The sequence below is a fragment of the Eretmochelys imbricata genome, chromosome 3 (assembly GCF_965152235.1).
Source record: "Eretmochelys imbricata isolate rEreImb1 chromosome 3, rEreImb1.hap1, whole genome shotgun sequence".
NCBI classification, from domain to species: domain Eukaryota; kingdom Metazoa; phylum Chordata; order Testudines; family Cheloniidae; genus Eretmochelys; species Eretmochelys imbricata.
In genome coordinates, this window is record NC_135574.1 from 186,801,944 (window position 1) to 186,816,506 (window position 14,563).

At 46.1% G+C, this 14,563-nt stretch overlaps 1 protein-coding gene across 1 annotated transcript in view; it reads left to right on the plus strand.

The window, feature by feature from the left end:
• Positions 1-5,773: 5,773 nt before the first annotated feature.
• The window catches only part of CFAP36 (cilia and flagella associated protein 36), a 106,031-nt gene continuing 97,241 nt past the window's right edge, over positions 5,774-14,563 (plus strand). The window contains exon 1 of the mRNA XM_077812019.1: positions 5,774-6,058. Coding sequence (XP_077668145.1) covers positions 5,944-6,058 — 115 coding nt within the window. The 5' untranslated portion in view covers positions 5,774-5,943. The remainder of the gene's footprint in view (positions 6,059-14,563) is intronic.

The window sequence follows — 14,563 nt, forward strand, 5'->3', positions numbered from 1 at the left end:
TGAGGGAAAAACTTCTGGCACCGGTGCATGTGGCAAACACACACACCTAATATGGAATGGACATGAGCAAGCACTTGAAGAAGAATCTATTGCTTCCCAACTGAGACTTTGAGCTAAATTACTATATATTGTCAGTGCTATTTTAAAGTAAAACTTCTAATGTCTAAATAATATTGTGGACGACTTGCATCTTTCTTGAAACCTAGATGCGATCATACAGAATACAACTAATCTGGCAGCTGTTGAATATTCATTGTCAGTGTGTTTGACAATATGTTTTGTTCCTGATTTCCCCTTCAAGCTGGTAGAGAATATTGCAATTGCTATACTGGATCAGACCAGTGGTCCATCTAGTACAATATCCTGTCTGACAGTGGCTAGAATCAAATGCTTCAGAGATTGGCAGAGACAACTATTCTGTGCTGATGTGGGGGGGAGACACAATTTAAAGATTCACCTCCCCGAACAACTTGAGTCATGCCTCCCTAGGTACACCCCCCCCTTACCCTCAGCAGCTCCTCCCTGAAGCTCCCAACTGTTTGCTGCACCTCTCCCTGCAGCCACAGCTTGCCAGCTCCAGGAGCTGCCACACAGGGAGTGATGCATGGGGGGGGCATATGGAGTTAAATGCCCCCCCCACCAGATTCCTGCTTGCCTTGCTGGGGAAGGGGGAGAGATGGGCTCTGTCCCGTTCCTGCTGCACCTCTTCCCAGCATGTTCAGCCCCATCCCTGGCAGCTGGGCCTGGGCAGGGAGTGGAGGGGACGGGCTGCTGCTGCCTCCCCAGCTGGGCTTTCTCTCAGGCCCGCGGCTGTGCTGCACAGAGGCAGTGACCTGGAGTGGCCATTTTCAGCCGGCGTGAGAAGTGACTTCATCTTGCCCCCTCCACTCCATTTCCTTCCCAGGTCCGGCTGCCGGGGAGAGCGGCTGAGCGAGCTGGAAATGTGCCAGAGAGGGAGGCACAGCGGGAGAAAGAGAGATACCACCCCTCTGCACGTAACTCTAGTGGGGCAAGGAGAGCGCAGTGGCCCTAGGTTGGGCACATAGCAGGGGGTTCCTGGAAAAAGAGCTGGGAGCAGGTTCCCTAGCCTCTGCTCAGCCAGAGGTAGGGGTATTGCCCGCGTCTCCTCTGCTGAGGTGTCCACGAGGGTGTGGAGCCACTGTGGTGCTGGGAGTGTTCCCCACTCCTGTGGTCCCAGCCCCCCTGGAGCCAGCAGGATTGGCTGCCCCGCCCCGCCCCATGGAGATTGGGCTGGAAGTTCCTCCCAGAGGCAACATGTGGGGTGGTTACATGTCCCCCCTTTACCTTGTGCCCACCCAGTATTAGCAGGCATGACTCACCTCTTGGGGCATATGACATCCCCCTCCACCCCCCAATGTCTACCATTGGCCATTATCTTTGAAAACTCCTGGCGATCGGGGAAGGTCCCGGTTGACTGGAAAAAGGCTAATGTAGTGCCCATCTTTAAAAAAGAGAAGAAGGAGGATCAGGGGAACTATAGGCCAGTCAGCCTCACCTCGGTCCCTGGAAAAATCATGGAGCAGGTCCTCAAGGAATCCATTTTGAAGCACTTAGAGGAGAGGAAAGTGATCAGGAACAGTCAGCATGGATTCACCAAGGGCAAGTCATGCCTGACTAACCTAATTGCCTTCTATGATAAGATAACTGGCTCTGTGGATGAGGGGAAAGCAGTGGACATTTTATTCCTTGACTTTAGCAAAGCTTTTGATATGATCCCCCACAGTATTCTTGCCAACAAGTTAAAGAAGTATGAGCTGGATGAATGGACTATAAGGTGGATAGAAAGTTGGCTAGATTGTTGGGCTCAACGGGTAGTGATCAATGTCTCCATGTCTAGTTGGCAGCTGGCATCAAGTGGAGTGCCCCAAGGGTTGGTCCTCGGGCCGGTTTTGTTCAATATCTTCATAAATGATCTGGAGGATGGTGTGGATTGCATCCTCAGCAAGTTTGCAGATGACACTAAACTGGGAGGAGAGGTAGATACGCTGGAGGTTAGGGATAGGATACAGAGGGACCTAGACAAATTAGAAGTATTGGGCCAAAAGAAATCTGATGAGGTTCAACAAGGACAAGTGCAGAGTCCTGCACTTAGGATGGAAGAATCCCATGCACCGCTACAGACTAGGGACCGAATAGCTAGGCAGCAGTTCTGCAGAAAAGGACCTAGGGGTTACAGTGGACGAGAAGCTGGGTATGAGTCAACAGTGTGCCGTTGTTGCCAAGAAGGCCAATGGCATTTTGGGATGTATAAGTAGGGGCATTGCCAGCAGATCGAGGGACGTGATCGTTCCCCTCTATTCGACACTGGTGAGGCCTCATCTGGAGTACTGTGTCCAGTTTTGGGCCCCACACTACAAGAAGGATGTGGAGAAATTGGAGAGAGTCCAGCGAAGGGCAACAAAAATGATTAGGGGTCTGGAACACATGACTTATGAGGTGAGGTTGAGGGAACTGGGATTGTTTAGTCTGAGAAGAGAAGAATGAGGGGGGATTTGATAGCTGCTTTCAACTACCTGAAAGGGGTTCCAAAGAGGATGGATCTAGACTGTTCTCAGTGGTAGCAGATGACAGAACAAGGAGTAATGGTCTCAAGTTGCAGTGGGGGAGGTTTAGGGTGGATATTAGAAAAAACTTTTTCACTAGGAGGGTGGTGAAACACTGGAATGTGTTATCTAGGGAGGTGGTGGAATCGCCTTCCTTAGAAGTTTTTAAGGTCAGGCTTGACAAAGCTCTGTCTGGGATGATTTAGTTGGGGATTGGTCCTGCTTTGAGCAGGGGGTTGGACTAGATGACCTCCTGAGGTCCCTTCCAACCCTGATATTCTATGATTCTATGAATATGGCTACAGACAAAGGCCCTATCCTTACACAGGCTTTGATAAGAGACCTCACATGGCATTCTTTGGGGAGCTCAAATGTACATATCAGACTCCGGAGATCCCTGCCCCTATGCACCCACTCTTTGCCTCTTGCCAGTTGGCACTAAGAGGTTTCTGGGTCACAAAGGCTAAATGAAAAAACAGTGCTGCAGCGTACTCAGACCTAGAGTGGGACACAAACAACAGACTGGTGAGAGTCCAACAATAGAAGATTTACCAAGAACTGTGTGTAAACACATAGTAAAGTTAAAATAATAAAGAAAAAGGTTGATGCAAGAGTGAAGGAGAAGAAAAGATACAAAAAGATGGCAGAAACAAAAGGTATCACACAGTAAGGAGAATTTCTTACCTGGATGCGGGTTCCCTCTCATGCACAGTCCTCTGCCCATCTCATCAGAAGGCCTTTGTGAAATCCAGGATCATTTCTATTGTGATGCTGCAAATGGACAACCAGAGTGCAATACCTAACCCTGAGGCCGACTGCAAAGGATCTGCAGGACATTCAAGGCTTGTTGATGTTGTATGGGTTCTAAGGGGTTTGCCTATCTACAGACATGGAATGACTGCTTCTATTGAGAGGACAGTAGATCACAGTGACAAATATATCTGAAGTGGGGCATTAGTTGGGTTGCAGGTGGATGTGGTTCGAGAGAGGCTGGTGGGACTAGACTGAAACAAAATGTCTTTCAATGGGTGTTGCTGACTGTTGCCAGCTCTAAGTACTACTATGTGTTAGTCCTCTGGCTGCATTAAGAGTTTTGATTTGTAGATAGTGTGGGTTTGGCTCACTCTTTTGGATACCCCTGATGTTACAATAGAATACCCATAATATTATACCTTTATCCAGTGTTGGCCACTGTCTGCCATATTGATGTAGAAAATGTGAAAAGGATATATATAATATATATAAAGTAAAGATGACTACAAACTGTAACAAAAATATCTTATTCAGTAGGGCCTAACTCTTGCTTTCATTTAAGACAATAAGACTCCCACTAACTAATGTGAGCAATATTTAACCCATAAGCATGTACAGACTCCACTGTGCAAATTTAAATAATATAAACATATTTAGTATACTTCAGCCAGGACACAAAAAGCACACAATGTGAGTGCTCCTCCTTTGATCATTTGGCTGGATAGTTTAGCTAGATGTTAAACTAAGGGCAGGTGTACGCTTAAAATGCTCCATTGGCACAACTACACTGATAAAGTACTTAAGTGAAGACAATCCTATGTCGATGGGAAAGCTTTCCTGTCTGTGTAGTTAATTTACCTTCCCAAGAGATGGTGGCTTTGTCGGCGGGAGAAGCTCTCCCGTTGACATAGCACTGTTTACACAGGGGTTAAGTTCAGTATAACTATATCGCTCAGAGGTATGGACTTTTCACACCCCATAGCAACATAGCTATACTGCTATATGTCTGTAGCATAGACCTGGCCTAATTTAGTTTTCTCAGCAGAGTCTTCCATTCCTGAAATGGTCTCTTCTGGGACCAGTTATTTAGCATGCAACATCTGACAGCATAACAGTTACGAGCCTTACAAAATTCTACTTTTTCTCACTTGCCTATTAGTTTTTTCATCATTTGAAATGTGGGCAGATAGATTTGTCTCTGATTATTTTGCCAGGTTTAGTTATGTTAATCTCTGTGTAATATCAACATAATAGGGTTGGATGGAACTTTGTTTCCAGTTTTAAAGGAATTCAGCTTTTCAATCTGTTACTTATTTGAGGGTTTTGATTAATGTCCCCTACATAATGGCTACTTATCAACACTGTAGTCATTGTTGGGTAGCTTGCATCAAGGTTGTCAATTCTGACCTTTCACAATGTGCTGTGGTAAAAAAAGCCATTTATAATTAAAATTCATTAGACGGATTTTAGGCAACACGGTAGAGACAGAACATATCTCCCTATAGTTACTTGATGTCCTCCTGTGTATGCCTACTTGCACACAGCCATTCTCATGAAAATTCTGGAACAGCATGGGAAAGTAGCACAGTGCTGGGGTCAGAGGTCAATTCATTTATATGAACCAGATTTTCCAGATGATCTCCATCTCCGCTTTTGTAATTTCTCCCAAAAGCATAAAAATGGGTATTCTAAAGTCCAAGAAGTTATATTGGTTAAACTAATATGCAATATAAGAAAACTCTCTTTAAAAAAATCATCTCATGGGTAACCTGGGGACAGCTGATTGCTGCTACTCTGCCACAGCATTTGTGAAATCAGGATGCAAACAGGTCTCAGAGCTCTGGGAAGAGGTAAACAGGACATCAGAGTATTTGGGGCCCAGGCCTGTCTCTATAATTCTGGGAATGTTTGCACTAGCCTCTAGCTACCACACAGAGACACCTCTCCCCACAGTAATGACCTGCTGCGGCTCACCTCTTCACTGGGTACAGTGCACTGGTCCATTGCATGCCGTACTATACCAACATGCTGGGGGTTGCCTGGTGTAATTACCCTGCTGCAGCTCCCTCCGCCAGGTGCTCAGGGATTGTCCAAGCCAGCCGCAGAAGAGCCTGTGAGGACAGGGGGAAACCCCTGGCCCGGGAAGCGAGGGCCGCTGCGGAGCTCCAGGGGCAGAACTTTAGGAGAAAGCAGGGCGGCCCACCCTCGCATGGCTGTTCTTACAGTCCAGGAGCAGGACCAGAACGGCCCACAGGGTCAACTCTCCTCCGCTCCCGCGCGCCCCCAGCGCCAGCGCGTGGCCTCGCAGCCAGAGACCGCCCTGGCTGCTTCCAGTGCGCTCCCGGTCCTGAGGCGCGGCCCCGCCCAACGTTCTGTCCGCCGGCGCCTGTGTCTCACCTGGACCGTGCCACAGTGACGCTGCTGTCGCGCGCTTTACACCTGCTTAACACTAGGAAGAAAGCGCGCCACGGGATGGAACGCTCAGCGGAGCGCGCGCTCCCTGTGTGACGACCGCTGCGACAGTGACCTAACGAAGCCCCAACCGCCGCCGTAACTCTACCCGGGCCTTCCTGTGTTCCCCCGGAGCTTGTGCGAGGGCAGTCGGCGGCGGCCCAGACTCGCCCCGATGGCGGCGGAGGGCGAGGCGGACGTGGAGTGGGTGGTTGACAGCATCGCCGGCTTCCTGCGCGGGCCTGCCTGGTCCATCCCCATCCTGGAGTTCATGGAGCAGAAGTGCGCGGGTGAGAGGCAGGGGGCGGGGACCCTCCCGGGGCTGGAGCGGCGGAGCCTCCCTCCTTCCCCTCAAAAAGCGCTGTGGCAGGGGCTCACTGGGGAGAAGGGCGTTGCTAGGCCCGTTGAGAGACATTCGGGCCCCGGCTCATCGTGCGCGCCCCTTTCTGTTTATTGAGAAGCTAAAGCGGTCTCGGGGACCCTGAGCTGAGGGTACCGTTGTGCCCCTCCCCTAGCTCCTTCTCGTCGGCGCCGGCTTGCACCCTAGAAAGCGAGGGCAGGTGCATCTACCGCCCCCTGTTCCAGGCCTAGATTCCCTTTCTGGATTTAGCATGGAGAAGCTGGACTTTACAACCCATTACCTCTGCTGGAGCAGGGCTGGGGATGCTGCTTCCAAGCCTCTGTGAAGACATTGCCCTGTAAATAAAGCTTTTATAACTTCTCTGGAGCGCGGGACCTCTCGGCCCGCAGTAGCAGCGCCAGCTCCCCCAAGCGCAGTCACCACGGCTACTCGGGGCGTGGCCTCTCTGCAGAGGCTGGTTACAAGGCCGCCGGTTAGTGCCCTGGGATCTGGCCTGCAAATGTGCCGGACTCGTTCCGTGGGCGCGAGACCTGCCTGCGTGTCAGCACCATCCTTCTCCCAAGGGCTTCTCAGAAAGCATTAAGCTGGTCCTTAGATCTGTGCTCTGCTAGTCTTACTTTCTAAAAAGAAAAGGAGTACTTGTGGCACCTTAGAGACTAACCAATTTATTTGAGCATGAGCTTTCGTGAGCTACAGCTCACTTCATCAGATGCATACCGTGGAAACTGCAGCAGACTTTATATATACACAGAGAATATGAAACAATACCTCCTCCCACCCCACTGTCCTGCTGGTAATAGCTTATCTAAAGTAATCATCAGGTTAGGCCAGTTCCAGCACAAATCCAGGTTTTCTCACCCTCCACCCCCCCCCACAAATTCACTCTCCTGCTGGTGATAGCCCATCCAAAGTGACAACTCTTTACACAATGTGCATGATAATCAAGTTAGGCCATTTCCTGCACAAATCCAGGTTCTCTCACTCCCTCACCCCCCTCCAAAAACCCACCCCCATACACACACAAACTCACTCTCCTGCTGGTAATAGCTCATCCAAACTGACCACTCTCCAAGTTTAAATCCAAGTTAAACCAGAACATCTGGGGGGGGGGGGTAGGAAAAAACAAGAGGAAATAGGCTACCTTGCATAATGACTTAGCCACTCCCAGTCTCTATTTAAGCCTAAATTAATAGTATCCAATTTGCAAATGAATTCCAATTCAGCAGTTTTTCGCTGGAGTCTGGATTTGAAGTTTTTTTGTTTTAAGATAGCGACCTTCATGTCTGTGATTGCGTGACCAGAGAGATTGAAGTGTTCTCCGACTGGTTTATGAATGTTATAATTCTTGACATCTGATTTGTGTCCATTTATTCTTTTACGTAGAGACTGTCCAGTTTGACCAATGTACATGGCAGAGGGGCATTGCTGGCACATGATGGCATAAATCACATTGGTGGATGTGCAGGTGAACGAGCCTCTGATAGTGTGGCTGATGTTATTAGGCCCTGTGATGGTGTCCCCTGAATAGATATGTGGGCACAGTTGGCAACGGGCTTTGTTGCAAGGATAAGTTCCTGGGTTAGTGGTTCTGTTGTGTGGTATGTGGTTGTTGGTGAGTATTTGCTTCAGGTTGTGGGGCTGTCTGTAGGCAAGGACTGGCCTGTCTCCCAAGATTTGTGAGAGTGTTGGGTCATCCTTTAGGATAGGTTGTAGATCCTTAATAATGCGTTGGAGGGGTTTTAGTTGGGGGCTGAAGGTGACGGCTAGTGGCGTTCTGTTATTTTCTTTGTTAGGCCTGTCCTGTAGTAGGTAACTTCTGGGAACTCTTCTGGCTCTATCAATCTGTTTCTTTACTTCCGCAGGTGGGTATTGTAGTTGTAAGAAAGCTTGACAGAGATCTTGTAGGTGTTTGTCTCTGTCTGAGGGGTTGGAGCAAATGCGGTTGTATCGCAGAGCTTGGCTGTAGACGATGGATCGTGTGGTGTGGTCAGGGTGAAAGCTGGAGGCATGCAGGTAGGAATAGCGGTCAGTAGGTTTCCGGTATAGGGTGGTGTTTATGTGACCATTGTTTATTAGCACTGTAGTGTCCAGGAAGTGGATCTCTTGTGTGGACTGGACGAGGCTGAGATTGGTGGTGGGATGGAAATTGTTGAAATCATGGTGGAATTCCTCAAGGGCTTCTTTTCCATGGGTCCAGATGATGAAGATGTCATCAATATAGCGCAAGTAGAGTAGGGGCTTTAGGGGACGAGAGCTGAGGAAGCGTTGTTCTAAATCAGCCATAAAAATGTTGGCATACTGTGGGGCCATGCGGGTACCCATAGCAGTGCCGCTGATCTGAAGGTATACATTGTCCCCAAATGTGAAATAGTTATGGGTAAGGACAAAGTCACAAAGTTCAGCCACCAGGTTAGCCGTGACATTATCGGGGATAGTGTTCCTGACGGCTTGTAGTCCATCTTTGTATGGAATGTTGGTGTAGAGGGCTTCTACATCCATAGTGGCCAGGATGGTGTTATCAGGAAGATCACCGATGGACTGAAGTTTCCTCAGGAAGTCAGTGGTGTCTCGAAGGTAGCTGGGAGTGCTGGTAGCGTAGGGCCTGAGGAGGGAGTCTACATAGCCAGACAATCCTGCTGTCAGGGTGCCAATGCCTGAAATGATGGGGCGCCCAGGATTTCCAGGTTTATGGATCTTGGGTAGTAGATAGAATATCCCAGGTCGCGGTTCCAGGGGTGTGTCTGTGCGGATTTGATCTTGTGCTTTTTCAGGAAGTTTCTTGAGCAAATGCTGTAGTTGCTTTTGGTAACTCTCAGTGGGATCATAGGGTAATGGCTTGTAGAAACTCGTGTTGGAGAGCTGCCGAGCAGCCTCTTGTTCATATTCCAACCTATTCATGATGACAACAGCACCTCCTTTGTCAGCTTTTTTGATTATGATGTCAGAGTTGTTTCTGAGGCTGTGGATGGCATTGCGTTTCGCATGGCTGAGGTTATGGGGCAAGTGATGCTGCTTTTCCACAATTTCAGCCCGTGCACGTCGGCGGAAGCACTCTATGTAGAAGTCCAGTCTGCTGTTTAGACCTTCAGGAGGAGTCCACCTAGAATCCTTCTTTCTGTAGTGTTGGTAGGGAGACCTCTGTGGATTAGTATGTTGTTCAGAGGTAAGTTGGAAATATTCCTTGAGTCGGAGACGTCGAAAATAGGATTCTAGGTCACCACAGAACTGTATCATGTTCGTGGGGGTGGAGGGGCAGAAGGAGAGGCCCCGAGATAGAACAGCTGCTTCTGCTGGGCTGAGAGTATAGTTGGATAGGTTAACAATATTGCTAGGTGTGTTGAGGGAACCATTGCTGTGGCCCCTTGTAGCATGTAGTAGTTTAGAAAGTTTAGTGTCCTTTTTCTTTTGTAGAGAAGCAAAGTGTGTGTTGTAAATGGCTTGTCTAGTTTTAGTAAAATCCAGCCACGAGGAAGTTTGTGTGGAAGGTTGGTTTTTTATGAGAGTATCCATTTTTGAGAGCTCATTCTTAATCTTTCCCTGTTTGCTGTAGAGGATGTTGATCAGGTGATTCCGCAGTTTCTTTGAGAGCGTGTGGCACAAGCTGTCAGCATAGTCTGTGTGGTATGTAGATTGTAATGGATTTTTTACCTTCAGTCCTTTTGGTACGATGTCCATCTGTTTGCATTTGGAAAGGAAGATGATGTCTGTCTGTATCTGTGCAAGTTTTTTCATGCAGTTGATAGATTTCCACTCCATACGGCTAAATGCAGTGCCTTGCATAATGACAGGTTTCAGAGTAACAGCTGTGTTAGTCTGTATTCGCAAAAAGAAAAGGAGTACTTGTGGCACCTTAAAGACTAACCAATTTATTTGAGCATGAGCTTTCGTGAGCTACAGCTCACTTCATCAGATGCATACCGTGGAAACTGCAGCAGACTTTATATATACACAGAGAATATGAAACAATACCTCCTCCCACCCCACTGTCCTGCTGGTAATAGCTTATCTAAAGTAATCATCAGGTTAGGCCAGTTCCAGCACAAATCCAGGTTTTCTCACCCTCCACCCCCCCCCACAAATTCACTCTCCTGCTGGTGATAGCCCATCCAAAGTGACAACTCTTTACACAATGTGCATGATAATCAAGTTAGGCCATTTCCTGCACAAATCCAGGTTCTCTCACTCCCTCACCCCCCTCCAAAAATGGCCTAACTTGATTATCATGCACATTGTGTAAAGAGTTGTCACTTTGGATGGGCTATCACCAGCAGGAGAGTGAATTTGTGGGGGGGGGTGGAGGGTGAGAAAACCTGGATTTGTGCTGGAAATGGCCTAACCTGATGATTACTTTAGATAAGCTATTACCAGCAGGACAGTGGGGTGGGAGGAGGTATTGTTTCATATTCTCTGTGTATATATAAAGTCTGCTGCAGTTTCCACGGTATGCATCTGATGAAGTGAGCTGTAGCTCACGAAAGCTCATGCTCAAATAAATTGGTTAGTCTCTAAGGTGCCACAAGTACTCCTTTTCTTTTTGCGAATACAGACTAACACGGCTGTTACTCTGAAATCTTACTTTCTAGTGACTCAGTGCTGTGCCTCCAACAGGGGATAGATTTCAGAGTAGCAGCTGTGTTAGTCTGTATTCACAAAAAGAAAAGGAGTACTTGTTGCACCCTAGAGACTAACAAATTTATTTGAGGATCCGATGAAGTGAGCTGTAGCTCATGAAAGCTTATGCTCAACACGGGATAGTATCAAATAAAGATGGAAATTTTAAGTGTCCCATGGAGACATACTTAGCGAAGTTCTTCATTGTAAAGCTTAGAACGGCCTTGACATTTATGAAAGGTCAATGGAGTTGCTTTAATAATTGATAATTAGCAGGACTTTTAATTGTGCATGTTAGAGTCAGGAGTTCATGAAAGTAGTTTGGCAGGAGTTAAGATTTTTGGGACTGTTACAGACACTAAAGAAAGGTTTTATTACTCTTTGCAGGTTTTACATTATTAACAAATGCATTAAAGCATTTTATATCTATTGTTTTGCTCTTGGAAAATGTAATTTCCAGTAATTGACAGATAATTTACTGATTCAGTACAAGGAATGAACAGGTCATTTACTGTCTAGTAAATGACTTCTAGAAATGCTAATTATTATTATTCAAAATTTTCTTTAATCTAAAGTTTATATAAATAAGTGATTGTGTGGTATAAAGATTTTAGTGGTATGGTATTGCTTTGAGGGTGAACACTTCTCACAAAGCAATCACTTTTCTGACCTGTCAGTCCTCATCCTTAAAGAAAATCTGCATAACAGTTTCAGAAGGTGAGCCTGGAAGCTTAAATTCATTCCTCTGCTAGACACTAAGGCTATGTCTACACTAGAGACCTTACAGCGGCACAGATGTACCGATGCAGCTGCACCGATATAAGATCTCTCTTGCAGCCGCTCTGTGCCAATGGGAGAGAGCTGTCCCATCAACATAATTAAACCACCCCCAATGAGAGGCAGTAGCTATGCATACTACTACTTATGCCAGCAAAACTTACATTGCTTGTGGTGTGTTTTTTTTTCACACCACCTAGCGATATAAGTTTTGCCGACATAAGTGGTAGTGTAGACATGGCTTAAAAATCAAGGACTTTGAACAGAGATACTGGATTTGTGGTTTATTACAACAGTCTGTAACCTGCTAACCCCCTCTTTTTGTCCTATGACTTCAGAGGTGTTAATGGGCCACTCTGCCTTGAATGTATGTGCTAACTACATATGCTGAACAATCTGTTCCACCTTGCATGTTGCTGTGACAGAGGGAGTACCTTTCCCATACCTGAAGAAGAGCTCTGTGTGGTTTGAAAGCTTGTACCTCCGCCCTGAATTTCTCCATCAGTCCCCCAGTGGTCAACTAGTTACATGAAGTGTTGCCAATTTAGTATTTGGTTGGAAATTTGAATTGAAATTGAAACATTAATACACACTTTAAAAGCACATACAGTATATGATAAAATACTTGTACCTGAAAAAGCATAATAGGTTTGAAAATATGAACAAAGATTAGCTTCCTCACACAGCTGTTGTTTTTTATGACAATGGCAGTGTATTCTTTTTGGCAATGTTGGCTAACCTAATAATTTCAAATTTGTGATTTGTAAGCAAATTGTGAGCTCTCCCCTGATAGCTAGTGATGAGCCAAGGGGTGGAGAGGGAAGGCTTCAGGACCAGACTGAACATAAGAACGGCCATACTGGTATGACAGGTTCGGTAACAGAGACCTCCTTGGGATGGTCACCTGACGTGCTGAGATTACCCCTGAGCCCATTTTCCCTGCCAGTTTGGGACTCCAGAACCCTGCTTTGTTGAGTCAGACATGCTAGCCTGCTGCAACACAGATCCAGTTCTGGTCCATGCCCCCAAAGCTGCAGACTTTGACTAAAGACTGTTCAGCAGGTCACCTATCTCCAGCACCCAGACACCCAGTTTCCAATGGGATCTAAACCCCAAATAAATCCGTTTTACTCTGTCTAAAGCTTATACAGGGTGAACTCATAAATTGTCCACCCTGTATAACACTGATAGAGAGAGATGCACAGGTGTTTGCTCCCCCAGGTATTAATCACTTACTCAGGGTTTACTAATAAACAAAAGTGATTTTATTAAATATAAAAAGTAGGATTTAAGTGGTTTCAAGTAATAACAGACAGAACAAAGTCAGTTACCAAGCAAAATAAAGCAAAAACATGCAAGTCTAAGCCTAATGCATTAAGAAACTGATTACAGGTAAAATCTTACCGTCAGAGATGTTCCAATAAGTTTCTTTCACAGACTAGACGCCTTCCTGGTCAGGGCCCAATCTTTTCCCCAGTACAGTCCTTGTTAGTTCCAGCAGACATCTTATGTGGAAAACAGGTGTGTTCTCATGACTGGCAGCCTCTTTGTTCTGTTCCACCCCCTTTTATAGCTTTGGCACAAGGCGGGAATCTTTTGTCTCTCTGGGTCCTCCTTCTAAATGGAAAAGTACCAGATTTAAGATGGATTCCAGTATCAGGTGACATGGTCCCATGTCACTGTAACACCTCATTTTTCATTTCCCACGGGCTGGCCTGCCCGCACCCAGGAAGGTTTGCAGTAAATAGACCATTTACAACCAATTGTCCTAGTCAATGGGAGCCATCAAGCTTCTAAACCACACTTTGGCCCACACTTTGCATAATTACAATAGGACCTCAGAGTTATACTTCATATTTCCGCTTTCAGATACAAGAATGATACATGCATACAAATAGGAGGAATATATTCAGTAGATTATAAGCTTTGTAATGATACCTTACAAGAGACCTTTTGCATAAGCATATTCCAGTTACATTATATTCACACTCATAAGCATATTTCCGTAAAACATTATGGAGTGCAGCGTCACAACTGGGTCAGACCAAAGGTCCATCTAGCCCAGTATCCTGTCTTCCGACAGTGGCCAATGCCAGGTGCCCCAGAGGGAATGAACAGAACAGGCAGTCATCAAGTGATCCATCCCCTGTCTCCCATTCCCAGCTTTTGGTAAACAGAGGCTAGGGACACCATCCCTGCCCATCCTGGCTAATAGCCATGGATGGACCTAACCTCCATGAATTTATCTAGGTCGTTTTTGAACCCTGTTATAATCTTGGCCTTCACAATATCCTCTTTAAGGAGTTCCACAGGTTGACTGTGCACTGTGTGAAGTAATATTTCCTTTTGTTTGTTTTAAACCTGCTGCCTATTCATTTCATTTGGTGACCCCTAGTTCTTATGTTATGAGAAGGGGTAAATACCACTTCCTTGTTTACTTTGTCCACACCACTCATGATGCTATAGACCTCTATCATATCCTCCCTTAGTTGTCTCTTGTCCAAGCTAAAAAGTCCCAGTCTTATTAATCTCTCCTCATACAGAAGACATTCCATACCCCTAGTCATTTTTGTTGCCCTTTTCTGTACCATTTCCAGTTCCAATATATCATTTTTGAGATGGGGTGACCAAATCTGCATGCAGTATTCAAGATGTGGGCATACCATGGATTGATATAGAGGTGGTATGATATTTTCTGTCTTATTATCTATCCCTTTGTTAATGATTCCCAACATTCTGTTTGCTTTTTTGACTGCCGCTGCACATTGAGTGCATGTTTTCAGAGAACTATCCTCAATGATGCCAAGGTTTCTTTGTAGAGTGGTAACAGCTAATTTAGACCACATCATTTTATACATATAGTTGGGATTATGTTTTCCAGTGTGCATTTGTGTATTTACATACAAACACCTACTGTGCCTAGATATCTATCAGACAGAGCTGTGTTGCTCAAGTGATCAATTTTGGCTGATGTTGAGTTACAAATCACTTTAGTATTGATTGCAGTAGTAATGAAATGTTGTTATCCTTATTGTATGAGTAAAGG